The sequence below is a fragment of the Xenopus laevis genome, chromosome 7L (genome assembly GCF_017654675.1).
Source record: "Xenopus laevis strain J_2021 chromosome 7L, Xenopus_laevis_v10.1, whole genome shotgun sequence".
Lineage (NCBI taxonomy): Eukaryota > Metazoa > Chordata > Amphibia > Anura > Pipidae > Xenopus > Xenopus laevis.
The window spans coordinates 86,112,343-86,133,055 of NC_054383.1; the positions used below are offsets into that span (position 1 = coordinate 86,112,343).

General features: G+C 38.8%; 1 protein-coding gene across 2 annotated transcripts in view; it reads right to left on the reverse strand.

The window, feature by feature from the left end:
* The window catches only part of alg9.L (ALG9, alpha-1,2-mannosyltransferase L homeolog), a 72,973-nt gene extending 55,640 nt beyond the window's left edge, over nt 1-17,333 (reverse strand). Inside the window, exons 1-7 of one of the 2 annotated variants that reach the window (XM_018225912.2) lie at nt 16,960-17,333; nt 14,817-14,951; nt 11,513-11,583; nt 9,667-9,755; nt 7,816-7,951; nt 3,992-4,079; nt 2,824-2,929 (exon numbers count right to left, since the gene is read on the reverse strand). In XM_018225912.2, the coding sequence (XP_018081401.1) occupies nt 2,824-2,929; nt 3,992-4,079; nt 7,816-7,951; nt 9,667-9,755; nt 11,513-11,583; nt 14,817-14,951; nt 16,960-17,190 (856 nt within the window). In that variant the 5' untranslated portion in view covers nt 17,191-17,333. The remainder of the gene's footprint in view (nt 1-2,823; nt 2,930-3,991; nt 4,080-7,815; nt 7,952-9,666; nt 9,756-11,512; nt 11,584-14,816; nt 14,952-16,959) is intronic. The other variant, XM_018225911.2, reaches the window with a different exon arrangement.
* Nucleotides 17,334-20,713: the final 3,380 nt, after the last annotated feature.

A 20,713-nucleotide genomic window follows, 5' to 3' on the forward strand; every position in this document is an offset into this window, starting at 1 on the left:
TTGGCACATAAAACTAAAGCCCTTAAATAATTGAAATACCTAAGATACAGAGATCATATAGCAGTGTCCTGCCAAGTTTTATCCATAAACAATAATAAATAACACATATAAAAATGCATTCTTAAATATTCCCTTACCAAGGTGAAATTGCAAGTGTTATGTGGAAAGGGTCAGTCGTTACCATCAAACCATTACCCACACTGTCCTACTACTGCCCTAGTGCAAGTTACTAAAGCAGCTAAGCTTCTCAATGAAACGTTAAAAAGGGTTGTTCACCTTTAGATGAAATTTTAATATGATGTAGAGAGTGAGAGATAATTTCCAGTTAGATTTATTTTGTTTAATATTCGTGGTTTTTGAGTTATTTAGCGTTTTACGTTCTCCAGCTTGCAATTTCTGGATCCAAATTAATTTAGCAACCATGCATTGCTATGAATAAGAGGCTGGCATATGTAGAGGAGAGGCCCTGAATAAAAAGATGAGTAATAAAAAGTAGCAATAACAGTAAATTGTAGCCTTATAGAGCATGTGTTTTCAGATGGGATCAGTGACCCCCATTTGAAAGCTGGAAACAGTCTGATGAAGGAAAATAATTATACTATAACTATAAAAAAGAAAAAATGAAGGACAGTTGAAAAGTTGCTTAGAATTAGCCATATAAGTACAAAATACTTAAAGTTAACTTCGGGGGGGATACACCCTCCCTTCATCCTGACGAAGGTAGGGTGTAGCCCCTCGAAATGTTGATACTTTTGGTGATGTAATAAATGGGGTAAGCTCCCCAACTGCATAATATTGAGTGTGTGCTAATCCGTATATAATCTACAGTCTGGTCATTTCCCTATGGGACCAGACTGTAAATTATATCCTTATAAACGGCGCGTTCTGACGTCGGAACGCGCCGTTTATTGGGTCAGCACTTCCTCTGCTGCTCACCACTTCCGTCTCCCTGCAGCTTTACTGTACCTCCGCTCTTGCCCTCTCCCTTCTGACTGCTGGGATTAAATCGTACTAACTCACGCAGCGCATACGGCATGGAACGCTCCTCTCCCCAGAGCCGAAACTCAAGCCCCAGGGAGCGGAGATGTAAGGCAGTGAGTGCCGTCTAAGGAGGCGGGTTTTGACCTTTGACCTAATTCTCTCCCCCTCCTGTTAGGAGCAGCGCCGCTGTTTAGTGACTGCTGCAGCCTCACGCAGAGTTCGGGCTGCCAAATAGCCCTGCTGCAGGGAGGCTCTTTAAGAGCAGCAGCAGAAAAGCTTGTGCTCCGAAACACAAATCAATGGGGAATGATCAGCGCCTCTCTCCCTCTTCTGCCCCTCCCACACCCTGTCACTCTTCAGTTTTGGAGACTGGGTGGGTGGGGAGACAGAGTGTGGACATCACAGCTGTGCTGCACCGGCACGCCCCCCTCCCCTCTGCTTCGCTGGCTGGAGTCCGACTGTGTGACTGCCCTGTGTGGAGTCTCGGGAGACAGAGTGTGGAGGTCTCCGCTCACGAGACTCGAACAGAGAGACTGCCTACTGCAGTGTGCCCCCACCCACCATGACAGCATGGTAAGCCTCAGTCAGTCTGTGTAGGAGTCTTCTCTCCCTCAGCACTCACACAGGCATACCCCTCCACAACTTCCCTTCTGTGAAACTTTAGATTATAATGAATAATGTACCCCCTACTTGAAATTTATAAAGATATTAAAAGTCACCTCGGAGTTATGTGACCTGTATAAAAGCACTCGGCCTGCGGCCTCGTGCTTTTATATGGTCACATAACTCCTCGGTAACATAATATCTTTATAAATTACAGTAGGGGGTACATTATCCACTATATATCCTACAGTGACGTACACCTACAACTTCACTGAACATAATAGAGGGAGTGGGGCTTTATTTAAGAATCAGATAAAAGATGGCTTAACACAGCAGAAGTGATAAAAAAAAAACATACAATAAAACCAAGAAACCTAATTTAATATTTACATATATTGTATGATCAGTGTCATTGTCCACAATGTAAAGCAGAATCAATGACCTGTACCTGAATGATTTGTTGAGAGAATAAATTAATGCAAGTCTGTAACAAATATTAATAAAGTAATTTGTATGTGTAATTGCTATGGATTGCAGTATTTGTCTCTTGCTATCTTCTACACTCCTGGTTCTAACTTTTAACACAATTTAGCAGAAGCTAGTTCTCCTCCAGCCTCACAATGCCTTGCATGCTGTGTCACAAGTCTGTTAAATAGTTGGCTTCTCTACATTGTTTCAATAGTCAAAACAATCATGGCAGAGAGTAGGAAGGGGTAGAAGGATACTGCTTTAAAGAGCAATTACATTAACAAATAGATTTAAAACCAGTAAACTTGTAATAAGTGTATTTTGGCTTAGAATTATACTTTCTTTCATTATGAAAATGTTACATCAGTACTAGGTATGTGATTAAAACATTGATTTAAGACAAACTTTTAGAAAAACTAGTACAGGTATGGGACCTGTTATCCAGAATGCTTGGGACCTGGGGGTTTCCAAATAATCTTTGGATTTATTTGGATTTCCATACTTTAAAACTACTGAAAAATCATCTAAACATTAAAACAAAAGCAATAGGATTGTTTTGCCCCCAATAAGGGATTAATTCTACCTTAGTTGGTATCAAGTACAAGGTACCGTTTTATTATCACAGAGAAAAAGGAAACATGCTTTAAAATTTTTCATAATTTGTCTATGCGAGATGACCTTACCGTAATCTGAGCTTTCTGGATAACGGATTGTATACCTGTAGTACAGCAATTACAATGTGGACCAAAAAAATCAAACAAAGTCACCTACCATAGAGGTCTGGTCCATGTGGTGTGAAGACATTGTACAAGATGATATTAAGAGGAGCAATTACCAGCTTGCCATAGTAATAACTGTCAATAGCCACTAATGGGACCTATGCCACATAAAAAAGGAAAATATTACTTCCAATGATGATTTCCTGATTTCCTAATGTTGAGAAACAGAAAAACAGCCATGACTTACAATGAGTCAAGGTAGTTCATTCTTGTTCTCGTATCAAGAAGTTTCACTAGCATCAAAAAAGGTATCACATTGACATTAGGCACCTTAAATTAGCCTGTTTTTACACAAATGTAAATTATAAGCAAGCGTCTTTAAGCCACATTATGTAACATAATAGCATGTTCAATGTGTACTATTTTCATGTTTTGCTTATTCGCTCCCATTGCCTTTGTGTACTGCACACACTAACCATTATAAACAGCTATGCAGTGCTTCCATATTTAACCTGTTTTAATACATTACTTGTGTCCTTTATTCTCCCACTATCTTAAAGGGTTTGTTCACCTTACACTTACATTTTAGAGTTGCGTAGACAACAAAATTACAGACATAGGATCTATTATCCAGAATGCTTGAGATCTGGGGTTTTCCAGATAAGGGCTCTTTTCATAATTTGGATCACCATAACTTAAGCTAAAATTAATTGAAACATTAAATAAAGTGATTGTTTTGCCATCAGTAGGGATTCATGCAGTCTAGTTAGGATCAAGCACAAGATGCTGTTTTATTATTAGAGAAAAAGCAAATCATTTTTTAAAAAAATTGATTTTAATGGGCTTTGTGTGAAATGGCCTTCCTGTATTTCGGAGATTGGTGGATAAGGGGTTTCCAGAAAATTGGACAGTGACAGCATGCTGAGGACATATAATCTACACTTCTGGATTTAAGGTTAGACTAAATTAAAACCTGGTCAGATCATAACAGGTTAAGGTTAATCACACCCCCTACTCCTATTTCATCATGTATTAGACTGAACTATACTGTAACTGTGATATTTTGTATAGTAGCAATACAAAATTATTTTTGCCATATACCTCATCCGTCTTAATGTGAGATTCACCAGAGCAGAGTAGAGCAATCACAGTTTGAATCCAATGGCCCCTCCTACAGCACAGCCAGTGTAATAACAATTATTTTAAAGAAAATCGCTTACCAGAAACAAGACAAGGGCAACTATGCACCAATTTATAAAACTCTTCCACTTTTGTTTTAGGAACAGGACATCAAAAGCAATGGGAATTCTGAAAAACAAAGAATTGTACACCTCAGTTCCTAGTCAAATCTACTGCATTACAACACTGATAGTGATGCAGACCTGAAAAGAAATCTAATGTGTCTTAAATCTGCTTTAGGAACCACTACACCCCTCCAATATGTGTGGCCATTTCACAAAACTAACAGGGAAAACTGCTAGCTTGTAAATCTGAGAAAACAGGGGAATTGCAAAATTGTTGCAGTTTATCTATAAAATATTTCTACAATTCAACATATGCAGGTTATGAGGGGTCATTTACTATAGCCATTTGGCAGAAGTGCAAAAGCACTAAGCATTCAAATACAGCGGATGGCTCGGTATAAAGTGAAAAAATTGTACATTGCACCCATTTTCTGCACTTTGCACCCTGCCTTTCACAACATAGTCTTGTTTTTATGTCAGAGGACTCTTCCATACTGGTAGACAGGCTTGTCATTATCTAATAGAACTGTTTTATGCGGGACCTGGTGTTGAGGCCCATTCATTTTCTGACAACCACGTGTATAAAGAAGCATAATCAGAGCAATAAATAATTTTAGGCACCAAAACATGCTAGTAAACTGGTATAAAATCAGTCTTCTCCCCATGCTGTCTTTCCCATTTTTCTGCATTGGCTGGCTTCCCTCTGGTCACCAACGCACGTGGTGTCCAAATTTTTCTTTCAGAAGCTGGTAGGACTGCAAGCTTTATTTGTAGACTCATGAAGTCCTGTTGGCTATTGCAAAAAATTATGAAGTGAGACGGGAGAGGTGGGGGTTACATGTAATTATTTATTTAATTTCCCCCCATCCAACTGCAAACACATTTTACAATATATTGGAGGACAGACTTCCTCGTATTGGCTGAGTTAGTTCTATCAGTAAGACGGTGTACCCTGACACCAAAATAATGTGTTATATCTACCGCTCTCCCGCAACTCCTCTTTCACTGCAATGGTGGTGCTGGTACTCCGTTGACCTGGCAGGGTCCCATAGCAACAGTAGTAAATTCACGGATCCGCACACACACTATTATCTGCAGTCTTTCATAACGTATAGTAAAAAGTCCACAATGCCAATAGTTCCTTTGCAGCGTTACATACCGTAAGAAATAGTAGAAAAAGCATCTTAGAAAAATTGTGAATAAATAGTAAAAAAAAGTGCATACATAGCACCATAATTCATACATAATTGGAAACCATTACTCACTCAGTGACTTTTTACTATACGTTATGAAAGACGTTTTCAGTGCAAAGACTTTTTCAATGTCAATGGACCTGCACTTGAATTTTTGAATTGGTATATTTTAGGGATAAAAAAATGTCCAGTCAAGTAGATTTTTAGGGAAAGGGCGGGTTTTGCACATATAGGAGTTTGAATTTGTATCCTGAAACATTGATTTTACTGGTGGTATAATAAAAAGAGGGGCCACGTCCCCGACTGCAGATAAGTGTGTGTGCGGATCTGTGAATTTACTACCCCTGACATCAAAAGACACCAAAGGATAAAGCACAATTACTCAAAATGTATGCAATATGTATCTTTGTGTCCAATTTAGACTATATGGTAAAAAAATACACACAGATATGGAGAAACCCAATATTACATTACTGTTGCTTTTTTATGTCGTTAGCTGTCTTTTTAATAAAGAAATGCCTTTCCCTGCTTGTGCTGCTTGATGGTAACCTAGCATTTAGGGGCCAAAATTCACCTGTCATAAGTTGCCATTTACCATTGTGCAGGTGGTTCTTCACAGTGAGGACAGTGAGGTTGTGGAATGCACTGCCAGGTGATGTTGTTATGGCTGTTTCTGTTAATGCTTTTAAAGGAGAATTCAACCCTAAAGTAAAAAAAAAGCCCTACCACCATACCCTACATAGACCCCCCTCCCCACACAGCCTAGCTGCTACACCGGGCAAATGCCCCTACATACCCCTCGGTGCAGATTCTGTCCAGCAGAGTTCACAGCAGCCATCTTCCGGCTCTTCAGTAATCTTCGGAATGAGAGAGCAGTGTATTGCCAATTTCCGTGACTTCAGGTGCATGCGCAGTTGTCACAAAGGGGAATAATTGCTCCAACTGCACATGTGCCGATATGCCGCTCTTATTCCGAAGATTACAGAAGAGAAGATGGCTGTCATGATCTCCACTGGACAGAATCTGCACAGAGGGATAAGTAAAGACTTAGGGGCATTTGCCCAGGGTAGCATCTAAGCTGGGGGGGGGGTCTATGTAGGTAGGGGGTATGGTTTTTTTACTTTAGGGCTGAATTCTCCTTTTAGGGCTATTCCACACGGGGAGATAGCCTTGCGTTTGCGGTCGCGGCGACAAAGCGCCGCGCCAGTCGCCGCGACCGGCGCAGGCGACAGTTTTGTATGGGCGCCTATGTAAAAACGCCTGTGCTAACCACACGAGGCGATGCGCTTTTCAACAGTCGCCTGAAAATGCCTCGCCAGGCTTTTTCAGGCGACTGTTGAAAAGCGCATCGCCTCGTGTGGTTAGCACAGGCGTTTTTACATAGGCGCCCATACAAAACTGTCGCCTGCGCCGGTCGCGGCGCTTTGTCGCCGCGACCGCAAACGCAGGGCTATCTCCCCGTGTGGACTAGCCCTAAGAGTGGCTTGGATGATTTCTTGTACAAGCATAATATCCAAGGCTATTGTGATACTAAAATCTATACTTAGTATTGACATAGGTATAAATAATTTGTGTGAGGGTATGGAGGGGTGTGTGTATGGATGCTGGGTTTTCATCTGGAGTGGTTGAATTTTAATGGACTTAGGTCTTTTTTCAACTCGATTTAACTATGTAACCATGTAACTATCTACCAGTAGTTTTCTGCTGGTAAAAATACGCCAGAAGATCTGGCCACATGATCTGGCACATATTGTCTCTTCCTGCTCATTCTGCCTGACACTGATGTGAATAAAAAACCCAGTCATCAGCGGTATCCAGTGCAATAGTTTTTGTGGGCCAAAGTCATCCTGTCATGAGTAGTGATAGGAGTTTTTCTGCTGGTAGAAATACATCAGCAGAGGAAACCCTGGGTGTGCTGGCAGTATTATGACATTTCTCCATAAGTATCTAATCTGTCTGCCATGGGCATTAAAGTTTTGGGCCAAAAACAAACCATTTATATTCAAGTCACTGTACATGGGCAGGGCTGGATCTTCAGTGCAACCCTGGGCACTAGACTGGATTGGAACAACCCCCGGTGGGGGGGGAAATTGGTTTTTGTTTTTTTAATACACATGCTGCCACCGTAGGCACAGGCCCAAGGATGCGAATATATAAATATGGACCTGGCTAAAACCTGGAGACTGCATTCCTTAACAAACCTATAAGCAACATATTGTTAAATGCAGTAGGGCAAAAATATATTATATTGGCATCTTAGAAAAAGTACAAAAATGTAAAGTAAACTTGCATAGCTGAGCAAACCACACCAATGTAAAATTCAAAATGTCAGTTAAATATTTTACCTATTTTAATGCTTTTTTTATTTTTTATTAATATACTGGAATACCTTATATTCTGAACTGCATGTGGAGCTGCCATACCCATCTGTGTCCAATTTCTAACCAAACTTATTTGTTTTAACTTTTACAAACATGTTACACATAATCTTTGATATATTTATTTAGGAATTTTGATATAAAATAAATAAATTTAAACCAAGGGCAGTACATTTTCCACCTTGTGACCTCTGGCCCGTGAAGTTAATGAAGATATAAAGAAACTCACCCCAAAACAGCGCAAAATGGCCAGCCCCAAATTGCTCCAGCAGCCACTCCCAAAACTGCAACTGAGATCTTGTCCATGTACCATCCAGTCATTGCTACTACTGTAGTATACATACAAAAGCTGCTTGGTAGGTAAGCTGAGAAAATAAAAAGGTTTGAAGACCTAAAGCAAGATACACATTTTACAAGAAATAAGATAACAAGTGAATTAGCTGTCCTTCTCTCAGTAACTGAAGTCCAAAACAATGTATCAAATTATGTGCAAGACAAACAGGCTACATTTAAAAATATAGTTATCAATGTCATAACATACACTAGTAATGTCGTATTTTTCTGTTATCAATGTTAAGTCAGTTCAAAGAAAAGGAAAAATATTCCCTATTTGACATAAGCTCATTCAGCTGGGTTAATACCTAAAATGTGCATAAACACTGAACTTTTCAAAATAAATATAAATATATATTTTTTTTTACACAGACATGTCTGATTCCATAGATTGAGAGGAAACTATGACAGTCTATCTCTGCAATGGTGGTATGGGTCCGCAATATTCCATACCATCAACTACGGAAAGCAGATGGACTGCAAGCTCCACAATCCTTCACTTCACAACTGGAAATGGTAACTTTATGAGCAAGAGATGGGACTAGGAAATTTTACCTATGAGTCAGAGATAGACACTCATGGTTTTCTTTTAATCAGTGCAATCATGTAGATCTGTGAAAAAAATAAATCAAAAAGGGGATATCTTTCCTTTAAGAAAAGTATATCCTGTGTATTTAATCTAATTTAAACAGCGTTTTAAGACATAGCATTGGTTACATAATAGTATCCAAGAACATATCATTAGATTTAGAATGACTGCAAATACAGAGATCCTAAGACATTATCAATACTGTATGGACCTGTCACCCAGACACAAAAATCTGTATAATAAAAGTCCTTTCCAAATTAAACATGAAATACAATTTCTATTTTTTATTAAAGCATTCATAGCTGTTGTAAGCTCATTTAAAAATCTCAGCTGTCAATCAAGTATTGTCTGCCCCTCCTCTATGCCAGTGGCATAGAGGCGGGGCAGACAATTACTTTCACTTTCCATTCAGCACTTCCTAGACATCACTGCTCTCCACACATTCCCCCGTTCTCTTTACCATTTAATTGTGTAGCCAAGGCAAGGAAATGGACATCAGGTCCCCCATTCTGGTGCACAAACAATATTCTGAGATGATACAAGGCTTGCCTTAATAACAGTGTCCACAAAATGGCTGCTGCCTGCTTGCTATAATTATGAATTCCCAGACTGAAGGAAACAAGATTCAAATAATTTATATAGTGTAATTAAAGTTCATTTTGCTTGACTAATGTGATAAAATAGGATTTGGAATGTTTTTTTTTGGGTGACGGGTCCCCTTTAATGTAATTAAAAAACACATTCAACTAACAATATATTTGTTTTATGTTGGTATAATGCAGTGCCAATTCTGGGGCTGCTACTGCCTGAGGCAGCAGCCCAGATGCCGCCCCCTCTCTCCCGCTTAAAAAACAGCGTCAGAGCGGGTCAAAAGGGGGCAGCATCTCTAGTGCATTGAGCACAATTGCACTCTTTGCACTAGCAGAGCCGAATTTATGGGTTAAAACCAGGAAATGTAGCTATTAAAGTTACAAGAGGTGGCTTTTTGCCGACCCTAGTGACCGGCCGCTCGCTGCCGCCTGAGGCAAGGTTCTCCCCTTGCCGCATGGCAGGAGCGGCCCTGGTATAATGTTTTCCCTATAAGTGAGTTTAACACTGCTAATAACTGCAGCAGAATCTATTTGTAGTGAAGTAATAGCTGTGGCTTTTGTCACCTACCAGCAGAGGAAGAAAACATCCCTGTGCTAAGAACAAGAAAGGCCAACATCAATCGACCAACATGAAGTCCAAATTTTTTACACACAGCCCTGTAAGGAAAAAAACAAAATTAGTGGCACAGTAGGGACCGAAACGTTACGTTGGCTATACATGCTTTACTAAATAAATTTTTTCACTTCTAAGAATAACCTAGTGTTGCTGGTTCTTTTTGAGACTATGGTAAACTTTAACTGTGCAACAGGGTAAAGCTGGGAAGCGGTATGCCACCCATTCTATATATATATATGTATGTAGAGGTTACACTGTACATTTGTATGCTGTGTATGTCTTGGTCTGTCCGTGTGGCCTCATCTATATAGGGTAGACCACACAGATGATCAAGTCTTGTATTTCACAGCACAGGTGCTCCATTAATTTGGGAAATATGAACTTACCAGTATCAAGACACTTTATAGAAAAAGGACATAGTGCAGACCAACTTATATTTATGGTTTTGTAGACAGTCCCTCCAATAAAAGTAGGAGGGGATAGTGAATTGCATCTGAAACAATGAGAAGTATGGTGGATACAAAAGTTAAAAGCCCTGTCACCCAAAGGACTAAATAGGGATTATGACCTGTACTTTTTCCTTTAATATGATGTAATGGATTTCAGTATATATTATGCATATGTTGAAGAGATGATGACCCTTAATCTAAAATTAATAGATACTAGGGTATGGAATTACCCATATATTCCTATGGTATGAGCAATGGCTATGTATAAATGATAGCGTGGCCCAGACCATGCATATATTATCTCTTGATACTTATTGTGAAATTTTTTAGGAAAGGTTTCCTAAAGATGGAAAATGTAAGATTTTTAAGGGACAGTCATCAAAAAAATGTTTCTTCATTACCAGTACTATGTATGGCGACTCATCCCCAGAAATATTACAGTAATAAATATGTAGTAGAGTCTGTATACCACAGATAGTACAAATGCACAATCTCAACAACATATATAGTTTCTCCTGAGGGTACACATCAGGTCATAAGCAAAGTCTACCTCTTCTCTCCAAAACAACTTTCTCTTGTTCATTATCCAACCCTAAATCAACTTTTCAACCAAACTTAAAATAAACTATTGAACACAGGTTTCTTATGATAGTCTAGTTTATTTTTCACTACTAGTGACTGTGACAGGGGAAGAACTTAGAAGTCAGATGCAGTGGGCTTGTTACTATGAGCTGTAATCAAGTATTCAAGTTGTCAACTTACTTGTGAGACCCTCTTTGTAGTTATATTAGTCTGTATGGAGGAAAATGGATTTTCACTTAGCTTCATGGCATATGTAATTAAACAGTGAATAATTTCCCTTTGCTCTGGAAGGGAAAGTATTTTCCAAAGTTTGTAGAGTGGACCCCTGTCCTGTGACTTGGCCCCAGGGCAATAGTCATTTGCTGCACCAGAAGCAAATATGTTAGCTACTTAATGCATTTGGGTCTGGATTTGTAGGAAAGTAACAACATTTTGGTCTAAAGCGGCAAGCTGTTAAGCAAGGCAGGCTTCCCCAATACTCTGGTCTGCAGCTGATTATTTGCCCTTCACTGGGCTGCAGTTGCACTTACAAAGCTTGTATCACGCATCATAAATAAGAAAGCTCACTTTAGCCTTGGCAGGAGATTCAAACAGCTGTCAAACTGCCTGCCTGCCCATTCCCCAGTTTGGTTCCATTGTTTGCAACAAACAAGCTATACAAGAGTTCCAGAAGATCCGTGGGCCAGCCTAAGTGCAGTGGTTAGGCCTAGGGTGGAGACAAAGGAAAAACTGTAACTATATGTATTCTTCACCTTTTGAAAACTTACTTGTAGAAGTAAAGTTCACAAATACAACTAAGGAAGGCAAGGAAGCTTCGTATAAAGTAAAACACGAGGACCTAAAGGAAAGGAAAAAAGTTAACATTTTAAATTTATTACATTAGAATACCAGTGACTAAGACAAAACAGAAAACAAATGTATGATATATATATATATATATATATATATATATATATATATATATATATATATATATATATATAGACAAATACAACCCACGTATACTGAAAATGTATAATGATTGAATGTTCAAGTATAGCAGATGAATACCAAGCACCAAGAGTTGCAGAATAAAAAAAACAAAATATTTCAAAAAGACAAATTACAAGTGAAGTGGAAATACTGGTGTCAACAAAAAACTAAAAGTAAATTTTCAGATGAAATACTCTTTTTAGAGATCCTATGAATATAAGATAGCTCTATTATTGATGTGATTATTGTACTCAATCATACTACTTCAGAATATATATATATATATATATATATATATATATATATATATATATATATATATATATATATATATATATATATATATATATATATATATATATATATATATATATATATAATAGAGACCACATTTTGCATTTATTGTGCACAAAGTTAAAACATTCATCTGAAAACAGGGCCATGATGCAACTAGTGTTGTGAGCTACTGGATGCAGAAAATGCTATTTGCCTTTCAGCTGTAAGAATAGCATCCTGGTGATTACAAGCGTTTTGATGGATACCAGAAGTAGCAACACTCAAATTGCCACGCGTCATTGTCCTTAAAACAATTGCCTTTTATAACAAAAGTGTGCTTTTGTTTGAATATTTTTGTCAAGTTTCCTGTCTAGCATTGCTTACTGCAGTTATTGACACAAGCAACCAGTTAGCATTTTAAGTTACAGAATTAAGAAAGGAGCAGCAGATGGCAAACAGGGGCACTTGATGGTCCTGAAACACCTATCACTAATGCAACTGCATTTTAGAAAATGGAAATTTGACTCTAAAAGTTATCAGAGGCGGCTTAAAGGACTAGTAACATCAAAAATTTTTACAAAAAAATTCGTTACAATACAACGAAAAAAAACATCAAGACCAATTGAAATTTAAAATAGCAAATCCTTTATTAAGATATAACTTACAGAAACTCCACTTCCTGTCTTCTACAGAAACGGCGAAAGTGCGACCATCCATCCTGTTGTGCTTGATTGCTCTTCCCTGGCTCTTCCCTGACAGCGTGTCGATCTCCTCCAGCTCTTCAGAAGGCCGCAGCGGCGAACTGCTGCCTTAGCGATGGCTCCAATCACCTAGCAGCCTAGTTCCCTGTGCCGAGACCCTGCAGCTCCCGCCTCTCGTTTCCGGATTCCTCCAGAGCGGTTACATCAGTAACTAAAACCAGAGTAATTCCGGCACCAAAAGGAGAGCCTTGCACACAATAAGGAAGCCAGAGCGGGGCAAAAGGCTGAGGATTGTATAACCTCCGCTCTGGAGGAATCAGGAAACGAGCGGCGGGAGTCTTGGCGCTGCTAGGTGATTGGAGCCATCGCTAAGGCAGCAGTTCGCCTTGGGGATCTGCGGAGAGAGCTGGACAGCATTGGGCAGGGGCCTGCCATTCACAAACATGCCGGCCTGCTGGTTCACCTTCCGAAGGCAGGATCTGAAGAAACGCTGCTCCCTTTACTGATCCATACATTGACTGCGCATCTCCCCAGCAGCCCACAGCAGCAGGCAGAAGGAATATTCTCGGTGCCAGGAGGGTTAAAATAATGCAGGGGCAGGGGGTTCTGGGTTACCCTTGTATGCTGGCGGTCTGTATGTTACAGTGGGGACAGGCATAATAACACCGCTGCGGCCTTCTGAAGAGCTGGAGGAGATCGACACGCTGTCAGTGAAGAGCCAGGGAAGAGCAATCAAGCACAACAGGATGGATGGTCGCCCTTTCGCCGTTTCTGTAGAAGACAGGAAGTGGAGTTTCTGTAAGTTATATCTTAATAAAGGATTTGCTATTTTATATTTCAATTGGTCTTGATGTTTTTTTTCGTTTTATTGTAATGAATTTTTTTGTAAAATTTTTTGATGTTACTGGTCCTTTAATGCTACCCATGGTAACCTGCCAACTGAGAAAAGGTTCTTGCCTGATAGCAAAATTACCCATAAATTACACATACTTAATCTGCAAACAGCCATTTATACTATAACAAGCTATGGGTCCATTTATCATTTCTTAAAATTTTTTAGCAAGTAACTATGGTTACTGCTCATTAAAATATGATTGAGCATTTATTTATCAATCTGTCTTCCAGCATGAAAAAATGTCAAAATCCTTTGATCCACACAAGTGATTGTTGTACAGGGGGTCAACGATTAGGATGGGTGTTTATGCTCAGCTCTGCTACTTAGCTGTCCTGAGCTCTAACACGTATTGAAATAAATGTGCTTAAAGGAATTGTACAGTGTAAAAATAAAAACTGGGTAAATAAGACAGGCTGAGCAAAATAAAAAATGTTTCTAATATAGTTAGTTAGCCAAAAATGTAATGTATAAAGGCTGGAGTGATTTGATGTATAACATGTCAGTCAGATCACTACTTCCTGCTTTTCAGCTCTCTTGGTTTACACTGACTGGTTACCCTGGCTACCAGGCAGTAACCAATCAGAGACTTGAGGGGGGGCCACATGGGTCATATCTGTTGCTTTTGAATCTGAGCTGAATGCTGAGGATCAATTACAAACTCACTGAACAGAAATGTACCATGTGGCCCCCCTTCAAGTCGCTGACTAACTCAGAGTTATAGAGCTGAAAAGCAGGAAGTTGGATTCTGGCTGTTTTATTAGACATCTCTTCACTCCAGCCTTTATACATTACACTTTTGGCTAACTAACTATATTAGAAACATTTTTTATTTTGCACAGCCTATCTATTTACACAGTTTTTATTTTCACACTGAACTGTTCCTTTAACTGAATAGTTGAACAGATTGACTAATAAAACACATTTCCCATTTGATCCTTGGGCAAAGCACATAATCTCACTATATACCTATAGGCAACCTTGTGAGACTGGCTTGAATGTGACAAATATCTGTGAGCAGTGCTGGATAGAAATATGCAAATAAAAGTCTGCAAATAATTGTAATATGTTTTTGCTAAACATATTTTTAAAATTTTGAAGATGTCTAGATTAAACCTTAGTATTGGCAAGACTAAATCGAAAAATAAACATTTCATAAAACTGGAAAAAGGCCACAAGACAACAGGAATCAGTAGTCATAAAGGGTTTATTAATAGCACATCTATGTACCTTATTTGTCTGTAGGATACTGGCATGAAACCAGGCAGGTAATGCATGAAGCCAGAGATAAGCATACGATCGGATAGCATAAGTTGGTGAATACTCCCATGTCTGGAAACCTTTTCCGTACACAAGGTAATGAGTCTGAAAAGATACATTATTGCAGAAATACAGTTAGCAAAATATTATTTGTAAACTGACGCAGTCCTTAAAGCAAAGGGTTAAAAAACTAACTGCTATGGGCATTTTTTGGGCATAAATGGTTTGCTGTCAGAAACAAATTGATGTATATATTTGAAAATTCTGTATCACTTCTACAATACTTTTTGTATGTTTGTTTTTTTATTTGTTATTTTTGTATACATTTATATGGAAAGCTTTGAATTGCAGAAAGGCCATCTCTTATAGACTCCATTTTATACAAATAATCCAAATTTTTGAAAATGACTTCCTTTTTCTCTGCAATAATAAAACAGTACATTGTACTTGATCCAAAGTAAAATATAATGTATCCATATTGGGAAAAAACAGCCTTTTGGGTTTATTTAATATTTACATGATTTTCTAGTACACTTAAGATATGAAGATCCAAATTACCAAAAAAACATTATCTGGAAAAATCCCAGGTCCCAAGCATTCTGGATAACAGCTCCCATACCTGTATTATTATAGTTTATTGAAACACTGCTACAATTTTCCAACAAAAATGTAAAGCTTGAAGTCAAAATGTGTATGGCTACTTATTAACCAGAGAGTTTCTAGCTCTAGTGAACCAGAGTTTGTATTTAAAAAAAAAAAAAAAAAGCAATACAACCTTAAATTACAACCTTATATTTTTATTTTAACCGGATTTCAACAACCTTAGTTTATGTGTAGATAAATAGCCATAAATGCAATGGCCTAGTATACAGTTCCAATAACTTACATGTGCCTGGTATGTATCAGCAAGGATGCCCTGCTTGCCTTTCTATCTCCCATTTTCTTCATATATATACCTAATCTCAGTTTGCGTGTTTACTCTAGCTATGCAGTGACTTTTTAACACAACACCTTGATCAGTGGCAAAGGTCATTTTTGTCCAAATCACTAATTTTGTGTTAACTAGGGGTATGTATATTCATATAGCCACCTGCTATACGGCAGCTGTCTCTGGCCCTAACACAGGTGTATGTCGAATATCAGAGCATTTACTCTCACCTAGCACTTAGTGCATGCATAGAGCAATTATCTAAAACCCTGTTTATGCTCCATTAATTGTAGATGTCTTCGATTCCACAAAAGGGTCACCTAACATGCCTGCTCATCATTGCTAACCAGGACTTCATCATGCCACCAACAGGAAACATGGTATCCCATCTCCATGGTGACACAACATCCTTAATACAAATTTAGAGATTAAATCTGCACTCCAACAGTTTAAAAGTACAAAAAGTCTTTATTAAAACATTTACTTTTAACAACCCCCTTACGCGCTTCATGCCTAACTGGTCCTAGACAGTCGATGCTTACTGTAGGTGTAATGACAAAGTGTCCATTAAAGATGGCAGCCGATCACTATAGAAAATGATAATGTTGGAAAGCAGGAAAGGAGAAATGAGTGTTGCAGAAAAATAATGAGGTGTTTCAGGACACAAGCACTACACTTAACCTTGTCATATTTGCCTTTTTAATAGTGGGACACAATAGGAAGGAATGGGGGTTACATTGCTCCTCTTCACCAATGCAGCAGTAGCAATTTCATCTTAGTTTCCAAGGAATTTTGGTGTGTATAACACAGAGACCAGTGACTTTCCATATTTAGCTTTCCTACATTGTATTTGCCATTTTCACAAAAAAATCCAGAAATTATACTTTGCATGGAACAATGCAAATGTGCGGTTTAATAAACAAGCTGACCCTTTATTAAAACACCGCTGTAATGGCAATTTCTATCAGATGGATTTTCAGCTCCAAAGGTTAGGCACTTCATTCATTTATTGACTCAAGGGCCAGGATTCTACCTCTTGCTCCTATGACACCCAGAGCCCACTGACTACAGCATGGGTCAATATATAATGTCATTGAGTTAGTTGTAGCATTCTCCTTCATGCCACACTATTGTTCTGCTGCTGTTTATGAATAGGAATATAAAACACAATATCCAGCCACTTACAGGCTCCCAGTAGTTGAAGGTTTCATCACAATCTGAGATGTTGCTCAGCAGTGCTGCACAGAACCTGGCGGAGACTAAGCACTTAAAAGCAGTGGATCCCTCTGGTGCCCACACTTGTCCTGCTTTACTGCTCGCAGGAGTCGCAGCCTTGGGCGAAACACACCCACTCGTAGCATTAGACCCCATTCCACCCACAAGCCCCGCTTTTCGCGGGCCACTTGCACTTTTCATATTACAGCCCACAGTCCAGTCGCCGTTTAAATATCCAGCTGCTCGGCTCCTGCAGGAAGAATATCCGACAGCTTTCGTCAGTCACATCTCGCGAGAGTTTGTAAGTACAGGGCTGCGACACGTAGCCGTCTGGTAGAGTGACGAAGAATAAACGGAGTACGTCAATCGTCACATAAGCAGAACGTGCTATACGTGCATATGATAGGATGTCCAGGCCAGGGATGGCTCTGTCTCTGCTCACGTTTTCTTCTTTTCTTTCAACATATTTTGATTGACAAGAACAGTGTGATATTCAAATATCCAAAATGTTATGTCTAAACTAAAATCACCATGTCTTACAAATTAACTGTAAGGTTATGTATATATATTATCAGTGTACCCTATTCCCGCCAAGAGTAAATTCGCTTATTTTCTATGCCCATAACGTATAGTCTTTTTTGGCTGCTATTAGAGCCACTATTTGGTCCAAAATAAAAAAAATTATTTCCTCAGACCAATTTCTGACTTAGAAACAAACTAAACAGCACTTAGTTTTTGTTTGTTTTTTTTTGGCAACTACACCTAGGGTTGCCACGTTTTCTGGAAAAAATACCGACTTACCTATATGTTTATCTTTTTTCCCTATTAATAACATTGGGATCAACCATCATTTTTACCGGCCAGGCTGGTAAAATACTGGCCAGGTGCCAACCATAACTTGCCTGTACGGTTGCCACCTGGCTATTTTACCTGGCTAGCTGGTAAAAATGATAAAAAATATATATAGGAATGCCGGTATTTTTTCTGAAGGTGGCAACCCTGCTTGCGTGAAATTTGACCATTAAAGGAAAACTATACCCCCCAAACAATGTAGGTCTCTATAGAAAGATATTGCATAAAACAGCTCATATGTAAAATCCTGCTTCATGTAGGATTTTATCATGTTCCATGACCTGTATAAAAACACTCGGCCTTCGGCCTCGTGTTTTTATATGGTCATGAAACTCCTCGGTAACTCATAATATCCTTATATTTTACAAGAGGGGGTACTTTATTCACTATATATGCTTTGTACAAGTTAATTAGGCTGTCACATGGGGCAGTTTTTCCACAGTGTATTTTAGCTGGCAGAGAAATGCCTGAAGCTACCCTAAATTATTGGGAGGCAGTATAGGCAGTTTTGCTTGTTTACTCACTCAATAAAATTCAGGAAAGTAGCAGCAGTGCTATTAGCCCATGGAGCTCCTATAGGAAGAGACAGACTAGGAGATTAGTTGCCCAGCAATTAATCACCGCTAGCCGGAGCAACTAATCTCTTCTGAATGCTTAAAATGCAAATTCCCTTTCGGGAAACATACACAGGCACAGTGCAAAGTTGCCCAAAGCCCACTGTAGGATAGGAACCAATCAGCAGCTAGGCAGACCTTAAAGAGAACTGAAGCCTGCCTGCCCGTGTGAATGCAGGGCTGTGATTGGCTAGCCCCTCCTACTATGCCTCTGGCAGGGACCATTAGGACACATTTCTTAAGTCAGTAATCACTTTATTCAACATGATTCATCAGGTGCTCATATATGAAATTTTCAAATGATGTCCATTTTCTCTGTATAATAAAACAGTACCTTGTAATTGATCCAAAAGCAGATATAATTAATGCTTACTTGAAGAAGAAACCAGCCTATTGGGTTTTTTAACGTTTACATGATTTTCTAGTGGTTGAAGATCCAATTTAAGAAAGATTCCACCGGCTAGAATGTAAATCACCGGCGGGATGGCACTCGGAGCGCTTCGCTTTCCGAAGGCACCCGAAGTTGCCTCACAAGGAAACTTCAGACAGCTTTGGAAAACGAAGCACTCCGAGTGCCATCTAATCTCCCCAAATCTGTGCGTGTCTCTGCCCTTACACAAGATAACAGCTCCCTGGTAGATCTAAGAACAGCACAAAGTACAAATGAGTCTCTTTAATGTGGAATTTCAGGAGCTAAGTGGTTGCTAGGGTCCAGTCTACCCTAGCAACTAGGTAACGGGTTTAAAGAGAGACTGGAAGATTAATAGCAGAAACCTGAAGAGGAAGACAAGTAATGCAAAAGTAACAATAACAAAATAGTTTTTTTGGTTAGAATATTGAATGGAAAGATCACATAACCCACACATCATAGCTTCTCTTTTAAAAGAGAACATGGTACTCAAGAGCTCCGCTGCGCTACATGAATATGCCAGCAATACTGCCAGGGACACTTTTTTAAATAAGGTACTATGGAGGGAGAAAGCAGGGAAGGGGGCCAATGGAGGGAATGGGATGGGGATTTTTGATTAACGGGGGTTTGCGTCTCCTTTAAGGAAAACTATACCCCCAGAACAATGTAGGTTTTTATAAAAATATATTTAAACAGCTCATATGTAAAATCCCTGCTACATGTAAATAAACCATTTTCATAATAATATACTTTTTTAGTAGTATGTTCCAATGGGTAATCATAAATAGAAAATTGCCATTTTAAAAAATAAGGGACACCCCCTGGCATCCTAGGATTCACATACACACAAACAAGCCATACATGTTCGGTAACATGAGCCAATTAACATAGAGTTCTGTCTTTTGCTTCCACAGTTCTTCCTGTTGCAGTTAGAGTTCTAGTATTTCTGGTCACGTGATCTCTGAGGCAGAGCAGAGACCGTCACAAAATGGTTGTTCAAGGTTAGAGATGTAAAATGGCTGTATTTATTTAAATATATATAGAGGTATGGGACCTGTTATCCAGATGCCTGGGACCTGGGGTTTTCTGGATAACAGATCTTTCCATAATTTGGATCTTCATTCCTTAAGTCTACTAGAAAATCATATAAACATTAAATAATCCCAATAGGCTGGGTTTGCTTTCAATAAGGATTAATTATATCTTAGTTGGGATCAAGTACAAAGTTCTGTTTTATTATTACAGAGAAAAAGGAAATCATTTTTTAAAATTTGGATTATTTGATTATAATTGAGTCTATGGGAGACGGCCTTTCCGTAATTCTGAGCTTTCTGGATAATGCTTTTCCGGATAACGGATCCAATACCTGTACCAGTTTGAGAAGATTCTTTTAAATGCCACTTAATTTGATATAAACTGTTGATTAAGTATTCGTTTTGGGGGTATATTTTACCTTTAGAGGAGAACTATCATGAAAATTTAATATAAGCTTCATCACACTGAAATAAGAAACTTTCTATCGTTTCTGAAATAATCAAGTTTATCTTTAATCCCTCTCTCAGCATCTGTTTCTCTTCATTCTGTCTTCATGCAGCAGATGGGTGTCAGATATTCATGGACAGTCAGATTCAATACATCTTATAGGGGGCTCCCTTTCCTAGCAGATGAATTAGCGCTCACTCAAATAACTGATTACAGTACAAACAAAACCAAACAAAATAACTGCCTTTTGCACAAATCCTCCATGTAGAGAGACAGGATTTCTGGTGATTTTAATAGAGTGAGCTCTAATACATCTAGGCAAAATGAGCCCCCCCCTATAAGATATATTGTATCTAACTGTCAATGA